The sequence below is a fragment of the Sus scrofa genome, chromosome 14 (assembly GCF_054392235.1).
Source record: "Sus scrofa isolate SSC_HxYL_T2T_F1_AM1 chromosome 14, Sscrofa_HxYL_maternal_Yorkshire_Landrace_v2.0, whole genome shotgun sequence".
Lineage (NCBI taxonomy): Eukaryota > Metazoa > Chordata > Mammalia > Artiodactyla > Suidae > Sus > Sus scrofa.
In genome coordinates this window covers 33,865,895-33,891,373 of record NC_139396.1, presented here as the reverse complement: position 1 = coordinate 33,891,373, position 25,479 = coordinate 33,865,895, and the positions used below count along the sequence as shown (strand labels likewise).

The 25,479-nt window shown below is 38.8% G+C and overlaps 2 protein-coding genes and 1 long non-coding RNA gene across 22 annotated transcripts in view; 2 read left to right on the top strand and 1 right to left on the bottom strand.

The window, feature by feature from the left end:
- Nucleotides 1–16,915, bottom strand: part of HMBOX1 (homeobox containing 1) — a 191,264-nt gene extending 174,349 nt beyond the window's left edge. For all 14 annotated transcript variants that reach the window (XR_014828441.1, XM_005670463.4, XM_005670458.4 and 11 more), the window contains exon 1: nucleotides 16,628–16,915. The gene's annotated coding sequence lies outside the window, so the exon portion shown is untranslated. The remainder of the gene's footprint in view (nucleotides 1–16,627) is intronic.
- Nucleotides 552–4,555, top strand: LOC146396478 (uncharacterized). Its single transcript, XR_014828451.1, has 2 exons — nucleotides 552–2,908; nucleotides 3,231–4,555. It is a non-coding gene; the product is annotated as an uncharacterized LOC146396478 (long non-coding RNA).
- The window catches only part of INTS9 (integrator complex subunit 9), a 115,631-nt gene continuing 106,544 nt past the window's right edge, over nucleotides 16,393–25,479 (top strand). For 5 of the 7 annotated variants that reach the window (XM_001928998.8, XM_084997786.1, XM_084997783.1 and 2 more), the window contains exon 1: nucleotides 17,352–17,421. In XM_001928998.8, coding sequence (XP_001929033.5) covers nucleotides 17,413–17,421 — 9 coding nt within the window. In that variant the 5' untranslated portion in view covers nucleotides 17,352–17,412. Of the gene's footprint in view, nucleotides 16,699–17,351; nucleotides 17,422–19,933; nucleotides 20,031–25,479 lie in introns of those variants that run through there. The other 2 variants (XM_021072407.2, XM_084997784.1) reach the window with 2 other exon arrangements.

Sequence of the window (25,479 nt, the reverse complement as noted above, 5' to 3'; positions counted from 1 at the left end):
TGTATTTCCCATAATTGACACAACAATATTTCCTTCATACATGCTATTCTAGAACTTTGTCACTCCCCCATCAAAAGGTAAAGTATGCGTTCTCTGCTCTTGAACCTAAGCAGGCTAGCATGACTGCCTGGATAAGTAACACTGTGTGATTCCCAAGGCTAGGACATAAAAAGTGATATGCCTGGCTTTCTTTCTCTTTTGGGACACCTGCCTTTGGAGCCAAGGTACCATGTAAGAAGTCCAGCTATTCTAAAGTCACCATACTGGAGAAATCACAGAGACCAACAGAGATGCCTAAGAAGCCACAGCTACCCCAGCCTTCATTTCTATGAGCTCTCCCAACTTGGGCATCAGACACACAAGAGGTCTAGTCTTCAGAAAACCCCAGATTAGCAATCCCAAGGGAGAACCACTTAACTGAGCCAATTCCCAGAACCCTGACAGAAGAAAGTAAAATGATCATTGTTGTTCTAACTACTATATTTTAGGAAGGTTTTTCGTTTGTTTTGTTTGTTTTTAATGAACAACAGACAGAAACCAGGGTAGAATTTGTTGGGAAGAGGAGCGGGCAGCCACACTTGTTATTTTATATATGCTTTTCCATTGCTTGGATTCTTTTCTATATAATAACTTCATAATTGCAATTTTTAAGTCCTTAGTCTCCTGCTGTTCCAGTAAACTAAAAAAGGGGAAAAACTGGTGTTCTCTTGTGGAGTTACAGATCCAGCATTGTCACTGCAGCAGCTTGGGTCATTGCTATGGCGTGGGTTCAGTTTCTGGCCTTGGGAACTTCCATGTGTCACAAGTGTGCCCCCCTCCCCCCAAAAAGAGGTTAAAAACTGAGCTTAGCCTCCAAAGACAGTGAACCTAAAATTCCTACCTATCATCTACTCAGACAATTCTTAACCACTGTCATTAGCATCAGCATCAGTAAAAGTATTTGTCAGGAACTTAGACTCAGCAATCTATCAGGTGCTAATTACTATTTTTAAGAATGGATTGGAAAAATTACTGAACCAAGAATAACTCAGGTATAGTACTCAAATATATACCTTAGGGTTAAGTCCTCCTTCCAATCCTATCAAAACCAAACTGTGAGCTTCCTAAAGTCTAGGCCTATGTCTTACATAATATGTAATCAGCATTTAGTTAGATGAATGAGACATACTAAATGAACTATGGAGAGACAAGAATGCAGAGACGGATAAGCCAATAGAAGACACAAGGATTTTACACTTCAACTAGGAATCCAATTCATAGACATGAAATGAAAACTAAAATATTTAAAATGTGATATACTTAAAAATAAATACAAAAAAAATATGTATACTAGTAACTGCGCACATAAGGGTAACAAATACAGAGGAAATGACTGGTCCATATGTGACAAGGTTCACTGGAAAATGCTTCCTCAGAGAAAAGGCTTTAAATGGGTTTTATTAAGAAGGTTTTAACTGGCAAGATAAGAATATACAAATCTATTAAGTGGAGAAAGTAGCAAATACCAAGAAATAAAGGCTCAAAACATTTAGCAGGAAGAAAGGTACTAGAGACATTTTAGGAATAAGAAAACAGAATGCTAGTAAGAGAGGAAAGAAAATGTTAGAAAACCTTAAAAAAGCACAAGGATTAAAAACTGGAATATAACACAATTCAAACAAAGGTACTTTTAAATGACTTGATGAAAAGTGTTTGATGAAAATTATTCTAACAGTTCTACGCACCATGGAATAGAGTGGAGAAGAGGCAGGAAGACTGGTTTTACGGCTGCAATCATCTCAGCAAGAAGTGATGAGGACGGCAACTACAGATGTAAAAAGGAAGAGAATGATCTGAAAGAAATGACAGTGAAAGAATCAGCAGAACGTTGATGATAAATGAGATGGGAGAGGATGGAGAGAAGTATGAAAAGGAAAGTACTAAAGGGATGATTTAAAGGTTTTCCATGTACGAAGTCTAAGACGAGAGGTAAATTTTAACAAGAAAGGAAAATGATGATGGAAGGAAGAAGACCTAGGTAGAAACAATTTTAACTAAAAAGGAAATAGCCATTTTTATTAAACGCAACTAAGGCCTGCCAAAAGATATTTGAGAAAAACAAATCAACGAACAAAAAGTAAGTTAGCTAGGAAGGCGTTAACTTGCAATGTATGAGGATTTTATTTATAGAGATGGGTAAATACCTTAGAAACAGAAGCACAGGCCAACTAATAAGACAGTAAGGTGTGCCTTAATCTAGGCAAACCACTATTCTAAGCGCTTTACAATACTGCCTAACATGCTCACAACAATCCTATGATATAGGTACTACCATTTATTTCCAGTTTACTGGTAGAGAAACTGAGACACGGAAAGATTTATGTGAAGTTACACAGTAAGTAACAGAGGTCCAATTTGGGCACCTGGACAGTCTGGCTCCAAAGTCCATGTTCTCAACCAGCTCAATATTCTAGGATTAATTAAAACACTGACAAGAGTGATGACAGACCTGAAAAAAAAAGTTGAGTAATTAAATTTGTGAGGGCAAAGGTTCAAGAGATCGTTGCTATACAAAAGAGCATACTATGAAAAAAATTTTGCTTAATAGATCCAGAAAACTATAATAGGAGACAATCTATTAGGGAAAAATGGGGAGGGGGGACTGCCTTAAGAATTTATATGTAAAAATACAAAAGTTAAGAAAATGAACTGATGATATAACTCTAAAAGACTAGATGTCTGGGCATAATACTAACCATTAGGTATACTGTCTAGCAAAACTGCCTTGCTTAACCAAAACTATCCTTGTGGCACAATTTAGTGACTTAAACAGTTAAAGAGGATGGATATGAAGTGTTTAACATAATGCAGGCATGTGTCAGAGAAGAAACATTTCAAGTTACAAACAGGTACTTAAGATTTCTGAGGAGTTCCCGTCGTGGCGCAGTGGTTAACGAATCCGACCAGGAACCATGAGGTTGCGGGTTCGATCCCTGCCCTTGCTCGGTGGGTTAACGATCCGGCGTTGCTGTGAGCTGTGGTGTAGGTTGCAGACACGGCTCGGATCCCGAGTTGCTGTGGCTCTGGCGTAGGCCGGTGGCTACAGCTCCGATTCAACCCTTAGCCTGGGAACCTCCATATGCCGCGGGAGCGGCCCAAGAAATAGCAACAACAACAACAAAAGACAAAAAGACAAAAGACAAAAAAAAAAAAAAGACAAAAGACAAAAAAAAAAAAAAAAGATTTCTGAGCATTCTACCATAGAACCAAGCACTTTAGTTGGTCCTCAGTAGGTATTATGCTATGTCCATGCATTTTTTAAATGTTCTGAGGAGCACATTATTAGAATTATCTGCTATACTTATGAAGGATGTATATTCCTCGGCCCATCTAAGATTTTAGGAATCTGGGGGTGGAGCTCAGGAAACTAAAATTTTAATACTCTTTGCAGGTAATTCTTTTGCACAAAAGTTGTACTGCCTCCTTCCTCTGTTGCAGCATGTGTTACAAGTAAATACTCCCCAACTACTACTCTCTGCAGCTTTTGTACTGACTCAGATCTAGGTTCTTTCATTGCCTGTGCTTGACTTGTGCTTATTTCTAAAATTTTGGTCTTGATTTGGTAACATAATCAGATCTGGCTTTGGAGTTTTTAGCCTTGAAATTCACATCAACTCCAATACTGAACAGGGGAAAAACGGTCTTTCCCTGGCATCATGGATCTTCTGTTAAAAATAACATATGGTGTTGACTGGACATTGGACTGACTCAACATGTCAATTCCTTTAAAGATTTTTTAATTTTTAATTTAAGTATAGTTAATTTAAAATGCTGTGTTAGTTTCTGGTGTACAGCAAAGTGATTTAGTTACATATATACACTTTTTCATTTTAGGAGATTATATAACATTGAATATAGCTCCCTGTGCCATACAATGAGATCTGTTGTTTATCTATCTTATATATAGTAGCCTATATCTACTAATCACAAATTCCTAATTAATCCCTCCCCCCTTTTCCTCTTTGGTAACCATAAATTTGTTTTCTATGTTTACAAATCTGTTTCTGTTTTGTAAATAAGTCTAAAACATAGTTTAGATTCTATATATGTGATATCATATGATATTTGTCTTTGCTAGACTTAATTAGTATAATAATCATGGGGTTCATACATCTTGTGGCAAATGGCATTATTTCATTCCTTTCTATGGCTGATTAATATTCCATTGTGTGTGTGTGTGTGTGTGTGTGTGTGTGTGTGTGTGTGTACGTACACACACCCTATTTTCTTTATTCATTAATTTGTCAATGGATGTTGAGGTTGCTTCCATGTCTTGGCAATTGCAAATAGTTCTGCTATGAACACTGGGGTGCATGTATCTTTTCAAATTAGTTTTCTCCAGATACATGCCCAGGAATGTTATTGCTGGATCATACAACAACTCCACTTTTAATTCTTTTTTCTTTTTTTTCTTTTTGCTTTTGCTTTTTAGGGCTGCACCCGGGGCCTATGGAGTTTCCCAGGCTAGGGGTCAAATCAGAGCTACAGTCACTGGCCTACACCACAGCAACAGCAATGCCAGATCCAAGCTGGGTCTGCAACCTACACCACAGCTCACAGCAATGCCAGATCCTTAACCTGCTGAGTGAGGCCAGGGATTGAACCCACATCCTCATGGATACTAGTCAGATTCGTTTCTGCTGAGCCACAATGAGAACTCCCTACTTTTAATTTTTTAATGAACCTCCATACTGTTCTCCACATAGGCTACACCAATTTACATTCCCACCAATAGTGTAGGAGGATTCCCTTTTCTCCATAGCCTCTCCAGTATTCAATACGTCAACTCTTATGTCACTAGATCTATGTTAAAGAAGATGCTCACTACTACAGACTGAGCATCTGAATACCTGATTATTGACTCTAAAGTAAAAATACAAATGTTCTGTCTTTGTCTGATTTACCACAAATGCTTATCAAGGTTGAAGGATATTTTCTAAGAGGATAGTCATCACTATATAGACAGACAGCATCTATGAGAATGCTCCAGTTTCTGGAACTGAGTTCTTCTAAGATGTCTCTTGACTCCAATAATGGGAAAAAAGGTAGCCAAAAGGCTGTCTACTGATATGATGTGGAACTGAAAAAAAGAGCCTCTTTCTTCAACAAGGGGTGCTCTATGATAGCAGCAACTAGGATCCTGAAAGAAGGGCTTCTAGGTACTTTCATGCTTTAGCAGAACTATGATTCAGATTCTAGAGAGGGAACATCCACATCTTTAGTGTTACCTCTGGTTGTCTTTCCTTATTGCTGGCTAATTCTATAGTCCTACTGTGTCATCTTTCTGGTTTACCTGAAGTGACTAACATAAAAAGCTAACACTAAACTATACTGGGAGACTTCTGCCATTTCCTGAAAATTATTTGATCCTTTAAGAAAAGGATTAAATTCAATTCAATCTTTGTATCTCATAGTACCTACACATGCACTGCTAGACTTGACATGTTTAAATGAATGCCCTGTCCAGTCCCTACAAAAGAATCATCCTTATGTAAACCACCAAAAATCATTAGCCTTTTCCCTCCTGTGCCCACCCACCAAGGTCATGGAATAGGAATAGACATTTAACTCATGGTCATACAGTGCATTCAGATTCCTCTCTTGCCAACTGAACTAAAAGAAACATGCTGCTGACATCAGGAGGTAAGCTTTAGTTGAAAGAGCAATTCAAGTCAAGAACACAGCAAACCAAATCTACCTGTAAGTCAAAGTTATGGAGAAGCAGAAACTATGAAAAACTATAGTAAGACAAACAGAAGTGAAAGAGAGAATTAGGAAAGGTAGATGAAGCAGACACATAAATAAGACAAGAAACCATATATCCTCAAAATGAGAGCCAGGGAGACTAGCTTCTTAGATCCTGACAGTTCTCTCACTTGCACAAGGTCTAGTTCATCAATCTAAAAGAGCTGGATCCCTACAACAATCTCTCCTTGAAGCCACACAGTTCCTGATTAAAAGCACTATTTATTTTAGAATGTATACCAAGATATATAAAAAGCTGGCAATGGATAAATCCAAAAAGAAAAAAATTGTACCAGGAAGAAAGTCAAATCTCAGATGGCCAATAAGTTCTCTAAATATGAATCTGACATATCAGGAAGTACCACCAATATTTACTATATTCTTATCAATGAAACAAATTAAAATTGACATTTTCAAAGCAAATTATCAGTGTCGACAAAAAAATTGTCTCAATTCCAAAGGAGACAAAAACCACCTGATAGGAGATGGGATTAAGATGGCAGAATAGAAGGACTGAAGCTCAACTTCTCTACATAAAAACAACAAAATTACAACCAAATGCTGAACAACCTTCAATCAAATGGACTGGAAACTTTCAAAAAGATATCCTACTCCAGAAGACAAAGGAGGCCACATCAAGAAGTAGGAGGGGCAATTACACGACATAAGCAACCCCATACCTCCTGGGTGGGAAGCCCCACAGACTGGAAACTAACTGGTTCACAGAGACTCACGTACATGAGTGAGAGTTCTGGGCCCCATGTCAAATCCCCATGCCTGGGGATCTGGCACTGGGAGAAAGAGCCCCTGGAGCATCTGGCATTGAAGGCCAGTGGCGCTTGTGTGCAGGAGCTCCACAGGACTGGGGGAAATGGAGACCTCATTCCTGAAAGGCACACACAGACTTTCACATGCACTGGGTCCCAGGGCAAAGCAAAGTCTCCAAAGGAATCTGGGTCAGACTTGACTGCAGTTCTTGGAGGACCTCCTGGGAAAACAGGGGTGAATGTGGCTTGTTGTGGGGGAAGGACATTGGAAGCAAAGCTCTTGGGAATATTCATCAGCATGCCTTTCTCTGGATGTGGCCATTTTGGGAAAATCTGGCCCCACCCATCAGCGCTGAGAAGCCCCAGGGCAAACAACAATCCAGGTGGGATCACAGCCCCACCCATCAGTAACAAGCGGCCTAAAGACCCCTCAGGCACACAGCCACAGCCGCCTCTAATCCCACCCAGAGACAAAAACCACTTGATAAATCTCTTCTGTTGATATTTATTTATTTATTTATTTACTCTTTTTAGAGTCTCACCTCCCAGGCTAGGGGTTGAATTGGAGCTGCAGCCACAGCAACACCAGATCCAAGCCCCATCTGTGACTGACACCTCAGTGCACTGCAACACCAGATGCTTAACCAACCCAAAGAGCCAGGGAACAAACCCAAGTTCTCATGGATACCAACAGTGTTTGTTACAATTGAACTACAACAGGAACTCCTGTTAATATATTTGAAAATATTTTGTAAGCCTGTTTAGTGTAGACCTTTGTTGTTTGAGGTCTGTAATAATCAGGAGTACATTGGATTAATAGCCTCATCTTTGAAGACAGGCTTTATAACTCACAGCTGATAAAGGGAGGCAAAGGTCAGTGATATCACTAGCCTTTAACTTGATGGTCCCTCTTTGTAACTAGATTAACAAAAATAATTTTTACCACTTTTTTCCTCTAAAGATATTTTCTCTGAAAACAATCTTTGAACTGACTTTCTTTGAAGACAGTTCCCTCACAACAAATCCAAAATATAACTAAAACATGAGCTCACAATGAATTAAAAAACAAGTTTGCTTCAACACTGTCAAAGACCAACCATCAGAACAACAACAATTTTGTCTAATACAGATTCTGGCATAATCTTCTCTGGCAAGAAATATAACACTTAAGCCTTGATTCATTTAAACGACACAAATTTTCAATATTATTGTTAACTTTTACAAAAAAAAATTCAATAGAAACTAATTTTATAAATCTTCAACTTGAAGGACATAGGCCTGGGCCTTGTCGACATTCCACAGCGCAGGTGTAATGTAATCAACTGGGCACCTAAGCCTCCCCTGCTGCCTGCCCCCTTCCTTAGAGAACAAAGTTAGCTGATAAGGAGAACTGCAGTTGCTACATGGTTACTCATCTAACCACCTCTTTGGCACCAGCATAAACTGCCTGCTTGAAGTCAGGAAATACCGCCCTTACCCTAAATCGTTACTATTTAACCTAAACACTATTACTAGTTAAGGTTTAAAGTAACTTAACCACCAGCTTTGCTTCTACACCCCTGCTTATGCATGCGTGCCCCCTCCCAACCTGGATGTAAGTTTGCCTTTATAAACGCGGTCGGTTTCTTTGTTCAGGGCTTCACACTCAAGCTGCTTTTAGGCAGTGTGTGGCCCTGGCCAGTAATAAAGACTCCTAATTTGGCTTTTTTCTCTGTTGGAGTGGTCTCTGTTCTTTCACCACACAACAAACTAAGTAAAGCTTGCCAATTTTTAAATTCTTACAAGAAAGTTTAATTGGAATTTTCCATAAAATCTTTTAAGATGTGCCAAAAGAATTTCCAAACTACTACAAAAGGCAAAAGAGTGAAATTAATGATCCAACAATTGGTATCTTTCTCCATAGTTATACTGATAAAACAAAAGAATTTGTGAGTAAGAGGATTCATTTAATCTCTAAAAGATTAGTTCAGTGTTTTGATTGTGGTGGTGGTTACAGAATTCATAGATGTGATAAAATGGCATAGAACTACACACACACACATAATGTCAATTTCCTGGTTTTAATATTGTACTAAAGTTATGTAAGATGTAACCATTATGGGAAACTGGGTGAAAGGTGTAGGGCCCTCTCTACTATTTTGCAACTTCCTGTGAATTTATAATTATTTAAAGTTTAAAAGTAAATAAATAAACAACTTTTAGTTGAATTAATGATAAAAACATACCATATAAATAAAAAAATTAACCTAAATACCCTGTTCAGCAGACAAGAAAACTGAGACTTAAACCAGGTAATATACACCACCTTTCATGGTCAAAAAAGACTAGAGGCACTTAATTGATTTACTGTCGACTAAGGAATTTAAAAGTAAGCAATCACTGTGGTCATTAGCAATATCTTAGTTTACAAAAGAAAATCAGGTCAATTGGTGCTTGTGTTGCATTAAAATGCAACCAATATTTTTTTAAAAACTATAAATTATATTATTATACATTTAGTTATTATACTTTATTTAAAGGAAAGAACTTCTAAAGGGGAAAAAAAACCTCTCAAAAGAAATTTATATTTAACCTTAGAACTTCCATATTCAGAGAAAAATGAGTTCACCGAAAAGCATGGTATAGGAATTCCTGTTGTAGCTCAGCAGGTTAAGAACCTGACTCATAAGATATGGCTTTGATCCCTTACCTCACTCAGTGGGTTAAGGATCCAGCGTTGCCACAAGCTGTGGTGCAGGTTGCAGATGCAGCTTACATCTGGCATTGCTGTGGCTTAAGCCAGCAGCTGCAGCTCCAATTTGACCCCTAGCCTGGGAACTACCATATGCTGCAGGTGCAGCTCTAAAAAGGAAAAAAAAAGAAAAGAAAAACATGGTACAGTATTCCAAATAAATAAGATCATGCCATCTTTACAGGGAGGTCTTCAGCAGACAACAAGGTATACAGCAACCAGACAACAAAGTGCACAGCAACTATTCTTGTTCTGAATGGTTCTAACATAGCTACAATGTAAAACTAAACACAGGCAATCTTTGATTTCAGAAAATGGATTTTCAACCAAATAAAGATAATATTCAGAATAGCTACTTTCAAGTTCTCCACAATGAACAATTATGTTCATGAAGTTGCAAATGCTGGCTAAATTAGCAGTTGCAAACTACAGTCATAATACAGTCTCCCACAAAAATTACATTCTAAAGTCTGAACTGATACCTTAGCTGTCATCCTGTTTCCTCTATACAATTATTTTGGGTAACATTTATTTTTATGAGACTCAGTTTAATTAAAAACAGGACACTCTTTCTCCTCCTTGAGAAAAATGAGACATAGATATAAATCACCATATGTATATATCTACCACTTGGTAAAATCAACTGAAGTGGTGGCGCCACCCAACCTCGAGTATAAACATTAGCATGTAGGAATTCCCATCGTGGCTCAGGGGTTAATGAATCGACCAGAAACCATGAGGTTGCGGGTTCGATCCCTGGCCTTGCTCAGTAGGTTAAGGATCTGGCATTGCTGTGAGCTGTGGTGTAGGTCACAGACACGGCTCGGATCCTGCACTGCTGTGGCTCTGGCACAGGCTGGTGGCTACATCTCTGATTAGACCCCCTAGCCTGGGAACCTCCGTATGCCACGGGAGCGGCCCTAGAAAAGGCAGAAAGACAAAACAAAAAAACAAAACAAAACAAAATTTGTATGTAAATAAAACAGATGTATGTCTAAAATGGCTTCCAGATCATATAATGCAACTATTCAATTGTCTAATAGCAATGTACAGAAAACATATTCCCTAAAATGGAATGAGACTTCAGATTTGTGGGGGGGGGGGAGTGAAAAGAACTACACAAAGTTAATAGGACTTTAATGAAGTTAAGTGAGAAGAAAAGATGAACAAGGGGAAATCTAGGTAAGCAATATTAAAATGGATTAACATGGCTAGAAGAGTGAATTTTAACATTGTAGCCTGAATTAGACAATAATTTAACTAATATTACTTTCTACTTAGGGAGAAAAAAAAAATAGAAGCCACAGGAACAGAACATAGAAGTATTCTTTACAAAGCAATATACTCTACAGTTTGCAATTCTTTACTTTTGAAGACTCTAACAACTACAATCCTCACAGACTACACCCAACCCTCCTTCTAATCTATGCTAAAGAAGCTTGTTTGGCCTACTAGTAGTTTGGCAAGATAAGGTATGAGGTTTAGGATCTATAATGATAAAATATAAGGCAAGAACCAGAACATGAAATATTGGTATAACATGACAATTATATAGTTAATATTTATGATACAACAGAGCATTCTAACGACTAAAAATCATTCTAAGGGCTCACAATAATCCTATGAAGTAAGGACTATTTATTCCCATCCAACAGATGAGGAAACTCAGGCAAGACAGATTAAATGATGTGCATAAGGTCACATAGCTAGTAAGTGGCAGAGCCAAGGTTTGGATATGGTAGAATGACAGTTTGGATTTCTCTGAAAGGCTAAGGAGCCAATGAATGATTATAAGCCAAGTATGACCAACAATCAAAATCATATTTTCTTTTAGCAAGATCTCTCAGGTAGAAGTGAATAATGACTGAGGAAAAAAAACTGAAAAGTAGAAAGTTAGTTAAGAGAATAACACGGAAAGATGGAAATGATGAAGGCCTAAATTAAAGGAATAGCAATAGAACAAAAATAAGTGAATAGATAGATACAAACGATAAATCAATTTGACTTCACAACTGGAAAAGGGAGAGTGAGGTCGATTCCAAGGCCTCACTGACTAGGTCCAAGTCAACAGCTTCACGTTTTAATAATACTATTACTTTATCAAAATCTTAAAGCAGAAAGGTTTAGCATTAAATCACCCTCATTTCAGCAACAGCCACAGCTTCTGACTTTCCATTGTGAAAAATGTAACTATATAACTTAAAATTACTGCCACTTGGCAACTCCATACTAACTGTTTAATATGCATACAAGAAAGAGAGCCATTAAATGTTTTTGATAAACTGTATGCAAACCATCACTGAACATAAGATGGACAGAGAAGCTACAGAGAATCTGCGAAATTTAGTAAACATTCCTATCATCAGCACTCTAAATAAGAAAAATTTAAATGGCCTTTAAATGGATTAGAATCATTTCATCACTTATAGAAAGGGTCTGTAGACACTTAAGATCCAAAAAAAGTAAAATAACTCATAACTTTAAACTTAAATCAGCTATGTTCTTTTTTCTCTTATTTATAAATGTAAACAAGCAAACAAAAACCCTACTACCCTTATAGCCCAAGCCAAAGAGCTGTAAAATACTGCATTAGGATTATAATAACCATTAGAAAAACTTACTGTAACTTCATTACCACTGTAAGCATAAAACTATGCTAAAGCCAGGGCCTTCCAGTAACTAAAATGCTCTTGGAAAGTATCCAAAACAATGTTATAGTAAATTTCCAACTTGTTTCATCTGAGATCAAGAAAAACAAGTTATCTACAAGTTATCTAAAGCACTGGGTTATATTTAAACAGGCTCTAACTAAAAAGTTGGATATCAAATAATCACTTGGAAAAAATCTTTATACTCTTTACTCAGGCTAGCATGGCATCTTGGGGGAAAGGTGCCTAGGAATGTAGGATCTAAATCACATATTACTGAATATTATTTAGAGAAAATTTTCAATATCAGCGGCCTTGAGAGAAATAGATTTTGGCAGAATCTGTTAAAAGCACTGTTTGCAGTGATTGTGAAAATCTCCATAGCTTCTATAGTGGACAACACATGGTAGTGCTTAGTCTGGTTTTTAGCTTGAGCCACTGTTTATAGAGTTTCCTGCTATTTACGGTTCAGAGTCCTCTTTTATGGGTTGCATGTCTAATAGATATATACCAATTTCATATACAAACATAAAGGTGTTGTGGTTTTTTTTTTTTGTCTTTTTAGGACTGCACCTACGGCATATGAACGTTCCTTGGGTAGGAGTCAAATTGAAGCTGTAGCTGCTGGCCTACACCACAGCCATAGCAATGCTGGATGGGAGCCGTGTGTGCAACCTACACCACAGCCCACGGACAATGCCAGATCGTTAACCCACTGAGTGAGGCCAGGGATCCTACCCATGTCCTCATGGATGCTAGTCGGGTTCATTAACTGCTGAGCCAGGACTGGAACTCCTAATATACGTGAGTGCATATGTAAATATATGACACGAGACAAGCCATGATTTCCATTCATAGACAACTTTTTTTATAAAGTTCTACTAAATTAAGAAGTAAAAGCCAAGAGTTAAAGAGAAATATACAGCCAAATAGCAAAAGGAGCTATAAATTTAATTCTGGAAGCCAAAAAACAAAAACGAAACCCTAAATAAAGCTGGTCCACAAAACAAACAAGCTCAACACATTTTCACCGAGCATTTTAAAATTTAATCTATATTCATATTTTTAAAAGTTGAGAAGTACACCAACTTTCATGTATGAAAAATGACATTCTAAGGTAAATTTCCAATTCCAAGAGAAATAATTCAAGTTTAAAGATCTGCATACACAAGTAACAGAAGAGCTGCAAAAAAATGAATAGAAAAAGCAAAATGGGGTATTACAGGAAACATGGAAGCTATCTGAAACATTACAAGTGGGATGGACTTAAACAAAAAATCAAAAATGAACAAATAAGCATAAATAGGAATATTTATGTGTTTACTATCTTCCAAAACAAGCCAAGCCATGCCATGCCGTGCCATCCCAATCAATACTTGCCATAAAAATTGCCATTAATTGGTTACTTCTATTTTTTAAAGTGATGAAAACAGTGAAAGGTTTCTTGCAATATATTTATAAGTTACCAATACTGAGCTATTAAGTTTCTATCAGTGATGCATCAACTAAAGATTTGTGCCAGGAGTTCCTGTGGTGGCGCAGTGGTTAACAAATCCGACTAGGAACCATGAGGTTGCGGGTTCGGTCCCTGCCCTTGCTCAGTGGGTTAACGTGAGCTATAGTGTAGGTTGCAGACGGGGCTCGGATCCCACATTGCTGTGGCTCTGGCTTAGGCCGGTGGCTACAGCTTCGATTAGACCCCTAGCCTGGGAACCTCCATATGCCGCGGGAGCGGCCCTAGAAATGGCAAAAAGCCAAAATAAATAAATAAATAAAGATTTGTGCTAAAAAGACTGAAATCTATGTGTACAGCAGTGAAAAATGAAGCCTCACTAAAGACGTTTGATATAAAGCTGACCCCTAAAGGCTCCTTGATGCACATTTGCAACCACAGTATTCACAATATGTAATACACTAAACTAGCAACAGATTGGTTAAAAACAATCTGGAATTTCAACTTCCCATTAGACAGGCAACATTTTTAGAAGCAATCATATTAAATAAATGTCCTTCACAGTTACGGGATGAAATTTTAAGCTGGACAGGCACCAATGCTCTAATTTTCTACTTTTTTCGTAAACCATATGACTTCCACATGCTGAGAATGTTTTATGCTTCAACCTGCAGTAAAGGCTTTACATCATTTTAATGCTCAGTGCCTAAAATGCAACAGAATCACCCCATCAAATGCAAGGAATATATCTAGTTTCAACACAACCACTAGTTAGAAAAAGTTTAATGAATGCTTTTCCCAGCAAGTAACTTTGCATTTCTGTGGAAGAAAACAAACAAAAATTAAATCCGAGGTGAGGGTGGGTGGAAGAGAAAATATCCTCATATTTTAACATTTTTCCAACTCTTAACAAACATTTTAGTTTTTTTCTAAAATAATTATGAAACATTTTAAAACACAATGTTTAATGGACTCTTTCAGCAAAAAAGCATTCTATTAATAGTTATATAGGATTTTTCTCCATTTTTTACAAGGTAACATTTCAGGCTAAAGCAGAAGGTTAAAACAAATAGTTCTGTAAATCCTAGTCTGTAACAAATTAAAAACTCAGCTTTGTATCAACATATTGTATATTCTAAATTTGAGATTTAGAAAACATCAAATTTTTTTCTATTCAGGTCAATCTAAATATATATGCTACCTCATGCTTATAGTCAGCTTATCTGTGAATGACCAATTGCACAAATTTCAAATCAAAGGTTATAAAATGTACCATAAAATTACACACTATGTTACTTTTTCAGTTTTTATGGAATCTAAGATCCTTAACTGATAGGTTCAAGAATTGGTAAATTTGGAGCCAAATTATGTAAATACATTAAATTCTCAGCAGTTGAAAGATAAATCATGTCAATTCCTTTATTAAACGTCCATTACACTAAAAATATGTTATAAAAGAATGGGTATTGAAAAATTATATTTCAGACTGAAGGAAGTACAAAATATCTTAAATTCTCCTGGTGTAATGTTATTTAAAAGATTGTGAGAAACAAGAGATGTTGCAATCCTTTCCTTTATAACTCTAACTGAAACTCGAAAAAAAATCAGAATTCAAATTTTCCAAACTTGACTTACACACATTAACTCAACTAGATCTAACTTAGTTGTGCTATTTTAAAATAAGTGTAATGCAAAGCACCTCAATCTTGATGTGATAATTACCTGTGGAATGAATGCAAAATAAAAACAAATGCAGTTCGTTTTCACTGAATGATGTATTTTAGAGCACGACCACAGAAAGCACGACCATATAGCACAAGCTAAACAAACAGGCGCAGGAGGCATCCAGGAAGAGAAACGTACCATGCCAAGAAAGAAAGGAAGAAATGAAGGAAGGAAGGAGGGAAGGGAGGCAGGCGAGCAGGCAGGTAGAGAAGGCAAAGGTTTCAATACCTGCAGAATCCCAAAGAAATGAACTAGTCACATCACTCTACCCTATATGATACAGAGGGTTTTTAAAGCTCCGAGGTAAATAAAAGCAATCACTTTTTACCAGCATTCAACTTTACATGGTATAGTATCTTTAATGCTAACTGCATTCTCCCCCTCACTCACCCAATGTTTCCCGTCTTTTCCACACCAGGTTTCAAACAAATGCGAGACAGAACAGGGTGGGGTAGAGGAAAAATACAAGCAGCGCCTTTCGGCGATTCCCCCCCACCCCCGCCCCGGACCCCCAATAATTTCCAACAGTTTCTCCTACTACGAAAATAAATCGCCCTATCTCAGGATATACAACAGTTATTCTGTGTCTTCAGTTGACACCCAGAAAGAGACGCGTACACATACCAGCACTCTCGACCCCCGCCCCACGCCCCCGAATGTTAACTAGTGTTTAATCTACTGAACACGAAGACGGCAACGAGATCCCTCCACCTACTGTTTCGGGGTAACGGTGGGTGGAGGACTCGTTTCAAAGTAGCCCCAACAGTGTAACCAAAACACGGTTCCGGAATAAAATATTAAGAACACTTTTCCTTTCCCACCTAGCTACCGACTTCGGGATGCAAAAAGCCATCCACACAGCATCTCACGTCTACAGTGCTCCTACCCTGAGTTTGGGGTTGGGATGTGTCCCTGGGAGGATGGGAGAAGGAGTGTGAGCGGGCGATGGGACACAAACGACTTGCTCCCCACGGCCACCCCGCGCCGCGGCGCCAGCCCAGAGGTCCAGGACCCGCACCTCGCGCACGCTTCTCCGCCCAGGCCCAGCTAAAAGCTCCGACTCCGGCTCCCGAACTTCCTCTCTAGAGACATTTATTCAAGGCTAACACATCACCCAAGTACACGTCACCCAGTTTCAAATACAGTTCTGCACCCCAAACAAACCCACACCTCAAATTCCCCTCACAGTTTCCCAAACTCCAAACAAGAGACCCCACCTCCAGGATTCAAACCTTCCGCCCACCAAGGAGGTAACCAGGAGGAAAGAGTTAGGGAGCAGCCGACGCCTTTCCATTTTCGCCCCCCACAAACTGCCCCACCCCAGACCCTGCGTCCGGGTCACCCCCCTCGGAAGCCCCACGCTTCCTCCCTCCTCTCAGTCGGGCCGCCTAAGAGACCCACCCCCGGCCCACTCACTTTCTCTCCCAAACCCCTCCAAAAAGAAAAAAGAAAAAAAGTGAAGAGAAAGAAGTGAAGAAAGAGACTTGAGGGAGCCCGCCTTCCAAATCGCTCGACTCACCTCAGAATCCTTGCTGAGTTCTCTCCGCCCGGCACAGCCCCCTCCCCAACGTCCCAGTACGAAGGGCTGAGGTAGGGAGGAGGGGAAAGCGGGAGGGGGAGGGGTGTCTTCCGCGTGGGGCGCCCGTCGGGAGGGGACTGGGGAGGGGTTGAGGCCGGCGCAGGAAGAGGAGAAGGGGGAGGGGAGGCCCCTATCTCCCAGTCTCCCCCTGAAAACCTCCCTTGTCTCAATCACATCAGACTGACTGTCTTTGTCTGGCTGACAACCGCCATATTGATATCAACAGCCCCGCTCCCACCTGCTGCCGCCGGGCGGCCCTGGGAGTTGTAGTTTCTTACTCCCTCGAGTAAAAGCGCGGGACTCGGCGCCCGGAGGCCCTGGGGGACTACAGCTCCCGGCAAGACCTGCGCCATTCGCCTTCCCACAGGGAGGAGGGGAAAGGGGCGCCAGAGTCGTAGGGACTACACATCCCAGAATACCGTGGGCTCTGGGCCCAGACAGGGGACATGATATCATGCTGGGATGGAGAGGGAGAATGATTTGGCGGCGGGGAAGAATTTGAGCCGAAGGAAGGAGGAAAGAGAGAAAAAGGAAAGATGACCACAGTTCCCATGATGCAAGAAGACAGGACTACATTTCCCATGATGCATCCGGAAGGGGGCGTAGGGAAGAAAGACTGCATGTCCCGCGATGCTCGAGGCTGGCGGGTGGCGGAGATTGAACCGGAAGAGGCTTTCTGGTTCTGAGGAGTCCAGTGACTGATATTGAACAACCTAAAGTCCAATATGAAATTGGTGAGTCTCTGCTCCTAGGTCAGAGGGCAAAGGTGATGCCATATCCTTTTGGACTTCGTCGTTTCCAACTTGTGGTGGGAACCGTCGCGGAAGAGGGGTGGCAGTTAGAGACTTAGAAAGTGGGGTGAACCAAGGAAAGCTGCTCCTTGTGGTTGAGTTTGAATCCCACCTCCCACCCCCGACCCCCAGATCTTATTTATCCCTTGGCGGCTCCTGTGGTTAGATAAGAGATTGACTCTGTCACCTTACTTCACACACGAACTGAGGTTGGGCTTTATGAACTAGGTTTGACTGATTTCACAGCTGCCATGTGAGTTTTATAATTGGTTAACTTCTTTCCACGCGATTGGCGTTTGATTAGCGTTTCTTACAGTTTTTGAAAAGGCTTTGGTTACATATGAGCAGAGTTTAGAAAATATTGGGCAGAGTAATCACTTAAGTTTTCTGTTATAGACTCCTAACTGTCTTTGATATTCAGAGAAGGACGAGATCATGGTATGGTATGATCGTGGAAGATTTAAGTTTTAAACCCTGTATAATATGGTTTAAGTGTTAAGGCATTCAGTCTAGGGCTGTAGGGACTGTATGAGCCAAGATTAGATGGAGCCTGCCAGGATACCTGGAAAATTCTCTGCATCACAAAACTCAAAACACTTGGCTTGTAGGGAGGCTGCTCAGGCCTTTATTTTGAGCCACGTTACTCTGTGTGCACACAGATTTAGCTACTTTAACTAGTTTATTCCAACTGTATGGTATTAGTAGAAAAGCAGGTGTGAGATGCTGTTTCTCAACCTCTTAAAATTCGCATTCCTGCAGCCAAGTGTTGTAAATCTTTACTTTCCTGTAATTTTAGTAGAAAAATAAAATGTGCATTTTCTTAATTGTTTGAGCATGCTTTTCCAAAGTGTGCAGCCCAGGCTGGTGCCTGCACACACACGCTAAGGGCCTGTGCTCTTCAGAGTTTCAGCTGTTTTCTGAGGAGTCAGAGAAATAGAAGTAGATTCAACACTAAAGCTGTTTAGGTAAGGAGAAGGACACAGATCAGTAAACCTTGAGGATATCAATTTGCTTCTGGGTCAGTTTTCAAGACATGTAAAAATGCCAAATTGAAAGTCACCACCCATATCCAAAAGAAGTGTGCAATGAAGAAGATACAAAAGTAATAAATGATATTTCACTGTTTTCATGGTAAATGGAAGCATGTTCAGTGTTTAGGGATTTAGAGGATGATGGGGGTTGGGGGAGTGGGAGACAGCTCTATGGAAAGGAGACTCTTTAACAGTTAAGCAAGGTGAGTAGGCTAGGGCTTTCCTTGAAGAGGGTTCAGCTTTAGAAGCAAAAGAGCTTTGCACCTGAGTGCTTGAAATAAAGACCATGTTTTCTTGATAAAGGATAAATCACATTTGGTATGTATGCTCGGTGCAGAGGCAGGAAAATGGAAAACAGTTCTTTTCCATAATAGCTCATTTGCTGAGGGTATCAGAGAGTTAGGGTTTAGTTTACATATGCTTTGGTTTGCTTATGAAATCCTCCTGCTTACCTCATTTAAAGAAGATAAAAAAGGGGGAAAGAGAAACTATTTTTCTTTCAAGAATCATAAAATGCCTTAGAGGAATAAGTTTTCTATTTTCCCTCACTCTTTACTTTTCATCCGTGTAGCACATAACTAAAAGTCATTTAGTAGTTGATGAGCTGTAAGGTAGTTGATGATTCTGTGAGAATATCTATTGACACAGCAAAGTGTTTCAAGAACACTGACACTCAGTAAGCAGGCTTCTTTTTTGTATCATGCCTCCCATAGAGTTGGAATAAATTTTCCTAGGGCCTAAAAATTTTTAACTTTGTGTACTGCTTCCTGAATATGTGATAAACCATGTTTTGTATTTCTATCATGAAACACAGAAATATTTTTTATAGAGTACATTCTTGTTTTGGAGATTATGACTTCCCCAAACACCCTTCCCACGTACAATCTATGACCATATCTTGGTGATTCTGCAGTTCTTAAACTGGTCTGTTTCTCTCCAGTACCACCAATACAGCCTTTGTAGGGGCTCTTTTCACTTGACACTTGAAATTCAACAAAACCTTCTAACTGGTCTCCCACCCTCAAATCCATTCCCTACTCCATGCCCAGAAGTTGTTTTAAATTGCAGTGTTCCTTTAAAACCCTTTGGTAGCTTCCTTTGCCCTTAGGATAGTCTTAAAATTATTTTTTTGTTGTTCTGTTTTAGAGTTTTGTGGTTTTGGGGTTTTTATTTTTTATTTTTGGTTTGGGAGGGGTTTTTTGGCCGCACTTGCGGCATACAGAAGTTCCTAGGCCAGGGATCAGACCCAAGCCACAGCATTGTCAATGCTGGATCCTTAACCTGCTGAGCCACAAGGGAACTCCTTAAAATTCTTGACTTGACTTGCTTGATCCTGTAGATTCTGGCCCTGCTGACTTCTCCAGGCTAATGTCTAGCTCTCCTCTCTTGACCTCCTTGTTCCGTTTGTATTGTATGTCTTTCAGTTCCTTGAAGTCCGCCTGCTCTCTTTTGCCTCTGGGACTTTAAGTGTGTTCCATTGCCTCCAACACTTTTTGCCTGGCTCATTTCTTCATGTTTCAGGTCTGTGTTTAAATAGCACTTCTTTAGTGTTTCCTTGAATTAGGTACCCCTTTTATATGTTTCAATGGCAAACTTCCTTTGATAGCACTTGTAATCATTGGTCTTATGTCTGTCCTACTTCTTACAGACTCTTCATATTCCCACACCCCCATTGTGTGATGCTCCTAAATAGTAGTTGAATAAATCATTTCTGAAGGATTGTCAAAGTCCGTGAATATTGTTGAGAATAGATTAAAGGGTGAAGTTGAAATATTACAAGAAGCAACAACCTTTGGAGTTAAAAAGAATGATTGCTACCTTTTATGGAGCACTTATTGTGTGCTAGCCACTGTGCTGGTGCTTGCTATTTACTGTCCCATTTCATCCTTTGATCTAGGTGATAGTATTCCCACTTATAACAGAAAAAAAAATCTGAGCCTCAAGGAATTCAAGTGGCTCAAAATTACACAGATGAAAAAAGTAGTAGAGTCAAGATCTGAACCCAAGATTCTTTCCTTAGGAGTTTGTTGCTTAATGAAGGCAAGGCCTCCAGCACTTTGCACAGTGCCTGGCACATGCTAGATTATCTCTTATGGAGAAGAAGCAAGAGAAAGTTAATTCAAAGCTATTTTTTAAATTAGCCTTAAATTTTAGTTTGATTGAATTAAGATCTTAAAGATTATTGGTAGAAAATTAAACTTTGGGAACTTCCTAAAGTCTAAAGGGCTCTATATCAGAACATGCCAGTTGAATGCACAAGTTAGTGTCTTTACTACCCATTATAGGCTCTGTGATGCCATTTATAGTTCTCTAACTTCTGGTAGCTTTTCACACACCCAGGAGAAGACATTGGATGACATTGGATGACATTGTAATCCTTAGATATCGCCTTCTTAGTCAGGATTTTAATGACTATAATATCAGGCAGCTTTAACTGAGGAAAATTCACTGGCACCATCAGTTAACCAGAATCACTTTAAAAAGAACAGGGAATTTAGAAATGTATCCTCTAAATTAGCACATTTTTGAGCATGTTCTGTTTTTAGTATAGATTGAGCCTAATTGGATACACCCTGATGGCCAAATTCAGCAAAAGGTAGAAATCAGAATTCACCAGGGTCTTTAACAAAAACCACGGAACAACAACAACAAAAATGCTGAATATGTTGACAGAAATTGAGTTTGAAACATCATGGCCAGGAATTTAGTCATTCAAATAGATGGAAATTAAAGGGAATAAAATAATAAGCAGTTTGAGAATGCAGAGTGTGTCATAACTTCCTATAGGTCGTTCCAGAGATGGAGAGAATCTTCTAGTTTATTCAGTCAACAGAGATTTATTATGCAACCACAGTATACCCTTGGCATTCAAAGTATTAATACTTTCCATTTTAACTATTACGTTTGACCCCAGAGATCGATGACAGGGAATTATTTGTAATTTTGCTGAGGCACAGGTTTGAATGTGACTTTAAGATGAATGATAATCCTTAGTGAATGAGCCTGATTGCCTCGGAATCCACGGCTCTCTGCAGTTCACGTTGCTCTCTTGCCGAAGGTCTGAAAGAAGGGTCACTTAAATGCTTGTTATTCTGTATTTTTTGAATTTGATGGAGGAAATTATATGTGATAGTTGTATTTACAAACTTAAAACCTCAAGAAGTTTGTGAGATATATTCTTCGGTGGTCTGTGCTCCTTTGTACAAAATGCTGTTTCATTACTAGTGGCTTTGTGGGAAGGTTCAAACTTTAAACTCACCATTTCTCCCAGGAAAACAGATGGAGTAAAGAAATGGATCTCTGGGCTACTTCCAGTGGAGGACAAGTAAAACACCAAGTGGAATTGTGGATTATAAGGAAAATTTAGGCTTGAAAGAGGCAAATCTACCCCAAGGTCAATTTGAGGAATCCTTAGGAAAGGGTGTGGTTAATCCTCACCTTGACTCTGAGCTTGATGGATTCTTCCTGCAGTTTTCAGACTTGCAGAATCCTTTTGGTTTCTTGGACTTTGGATCAAGTACAGAAAATTTCTTACTGTAAATTATAATATTCCCTTTTTTTTTTTAAACCAGGACTTCATCAATTTCAGTATAGTTGCTAAAATGTCAACCTAATTTCACTGTCTTTTCTGTTTCTCTTGTTGGTTGATTAGAGTGCCCTCATGTGTCTTTATGATGTAATATCATTTCAAACTTTAGATATGTTTTATCACCACCTCAGTATGATAGGCTTTTGTTTCTTTAGGATGGTTTTCTCAAACTCTGAAAAGTGACATAAAACCAAATCACATACGGTGTTTACCGGGATAAAACTGAAAATTTTACTCTTGGGTATCTCAAAGTCCTAATGGTTACTTTGAAGATTATCTCTTTTATATTTAAGGCCGAAAAAAAATGTACCAAGGATTTTTTTTTTTTTAAGTAACAGTTGAAGAGAAAATTTTATTTTTTTATGTGTGTGTGTGTGTGTGATCTGACATACACTTACAAGCATGACAGCATTGTTGTTGCTTACAACTGCAGTAGGACATTTGTTTTGTAACTGGTTGGCTCTGAGTATTCAAATCCCTTGCTATTTTCTCTGATGATCAGCAAAGTGCACTTGAAGGACAAGGGCCAAGAGTGAAGCATGGCTCTGGAACTCCTAGCATTCTAATGGAAAGATCGCTCCTGGCTTGCTAATTACCAACAGAGGTCCAGGCATAAACTGCTCTTCATCATCATTCATTTATTCATTCAACAGATCTTCCCGTGCACCTGCTTCCTCTGCTAGGCGTTAGGTATATTCCAGCGAAGAAAACAGGTTTTCTTCTTGCCTTTATGGAAAGTAAAGTCCAACAGGTTTACTATATAGTTCAAACAATATTACAGTGAACTCTGTGATGTAGATCACACTGCTCAGATCCCACATTGCTGTGGCTGAGGTGGTTGGGCACTGGCTCAAGTAGTTTTTGAATGTAATTTTTTCTGAATGTCAAAAAATGTATTTAGTTATATCCTTGAAGATGCCTTCTTAAAATTGTAACAGACGTGGCCACCTTGCCTACTGGTTTACCACTGTATCAGTAGTGTAAGAGAATACATTTCCCCACCCTTGCCAAGGATGCCATCTGTTTCTTTACTCTTATTATGTGTTTTACCAATGTAACTCTTTTTTCATCAATCCTCACAGCCTCTTGTTTCATAGACATCAGCCATATTTAGTAAAACGGCCTTACAGTAGTCATATATGGATGTGGGAAAATGTACCAGAAAAGGGGGCAGATTTCTTTAGATAAAAAAGTGATGTCATAAGAATCTTGAAAGGAATTTTTCAAAGAACCTATGGCATTGCTTTGAAAATGCTGACGCATGGGAGTAGTAGTTAAGATGACAGTCTTATGGGGCCTGGCCAATTGGCGAAGCAGCTGGAACAAGTATGCGTAAAGAGCAGAGAAGATTCCCCCCTGTTCCCCAGTAAAGGATTGACCAGTGAGATGAAGCTAGGAGTTGACATATCAGGAAGGGCTAATAATTAGGAAGGGTAGATGTCAGAATTTGGAGAGATCCCGAGAAAAGGCTAACAGAAAGATGAAGGGGAAATAGGGAAAGACTGTAGGAGAAAGGGGTTAGCTTGAAAGCCCCAAGGGGTTCAGTGATCAAGTCTAAAGTGTGTCGTGGGAACTTTACTGTGAGAAAAACAGGAAGTTTAAATTGTCCCTGATCGACCATATATCTAAAGGAAATGCCCTAAAGGTCTAAAACATTTAAATTTATTGAAAGCCAACCGAATGAACTTTAGCTCTCTCAAGGATAGATAATCAGATAGATGATGTTCAAGAAAGCCATTCTTTAATAAGAATTGCAAAACTAACACCCTTTTTGCCCTTAAGGTACAGTTTATTTTTCATCACTCATGCTTATGAAGGAGGTGGGGGGAAGGTGAATAATAAAAGGTCTTGCATAATCCATTCCTCAGATTTATGGCCTAAGTAGCTTTTCCTAAATAACAGTATTTCTGCATTTTTCTATTCCAGTAAAGTAGAGGAAGGCATAATTAGATGTTCTAATTTAATGTCATGTTACATTTTTTAGCATGTGAAAATACAGAAACAAGCAGTGGTATTAATAATATAAAGGAAGGGAGTTCTGTTGTGGCTTAGCAGAAACGAATTCTGACTAGTATCCATGAGGATGCAGGTTAAAACCCTGGCCTCACTCAATGCGTTAATGATCTGGTGTTGTCATGAGCTGTAGTGTAGTTTGCAGACACTGCTCAGATCCCACATTGCTGTGGCTGAGGTGGTTCGACCCCTAGCCTGGGAACCTCCATATGCCACATGTTCAGCCCTAAAAAAAAAAAAAAAAGACCAAAAAAAAAAAAATAATGTAAAGGATACTATTATAATTGTTACTTTTTTAACATTTTTTAAACAGCTTGATTGAGGTATAATTAACAATTCACAAAATTTGTACATTTAAAGTACAATGCAGTGACTTTTAGTAAATTTCAAAGTTGTGCAACAATCATCACAATACAGTTTTAGAGTATTTCCATTAGCAATCAATCCCCATTATTACCTCAGGCCCAGGCAGCACTCATCTACCTTCTGTATTGTATGTAGATTTACCCTTTGTGGTCATTTCATATGCATTGACTCATGCAATATACAGTCTTGTGTGTCTGATTAATTTGACTTAGCGTAATGTTTTTAAAGTTCATCCATGTTATAGCATGTATTGCTCAATAACGTTCTATATGAAGATGTCACATTTTGTTTATCCATGTACCAGTTGATATTTGGGTTGTTTTCCACTTTGGGGTTATTAATGTTGTGTGAACACAAGTTTTTACTTCTGATGTTTCCATGTTTTCATTTCTTTTTCTTGCATGATTGCATTGGCTGCAAATTCCAGTACAATATTGATTAGAAGTGATACAAACAGTGGTGTTAATCTTTTCCCCCTTCCCAATCTTAGGGAGAAAGCATTCAGTCTTTCACCACTGAATATGATGTGAGCTGTAGGTTTTTTATAGATGCTCTTTATTAAGTTGAGGATGTTTATTGACCATTTTTATCATGAATGGGTCTTAGATTTTATCAGATGCTTTTCCTTTGTGTATCAAGATGATCATTTGGTTTTTATTCTTTGTTATGTTAATATAGTATATTACCTTAATTGAATTTTGAATGTTAAATCAGTCTTAGATTCCATGCATAAGTCCCACTTGGTCATGACGTAGAATCCTTTGCAGATGTTGCTATATTTGGTTTGCTGATATTTTGTTTAGGATTTTTGCACATATATTCATGAGAGAAATTGGTCTGTAGTTTTCTTGTGATGTCTTTGCCTTTTGTATCAGTAATATTGTCCTCATAGAATGAGTTCAGAAATGTTTTCTCCTCCTTTGTATTTCAGAAGAGTATGTGTGAAGAATTGGTATTCTTTCTTCTTTAAATGTTTGACTGAATTGGTCAATGAAGCCATCT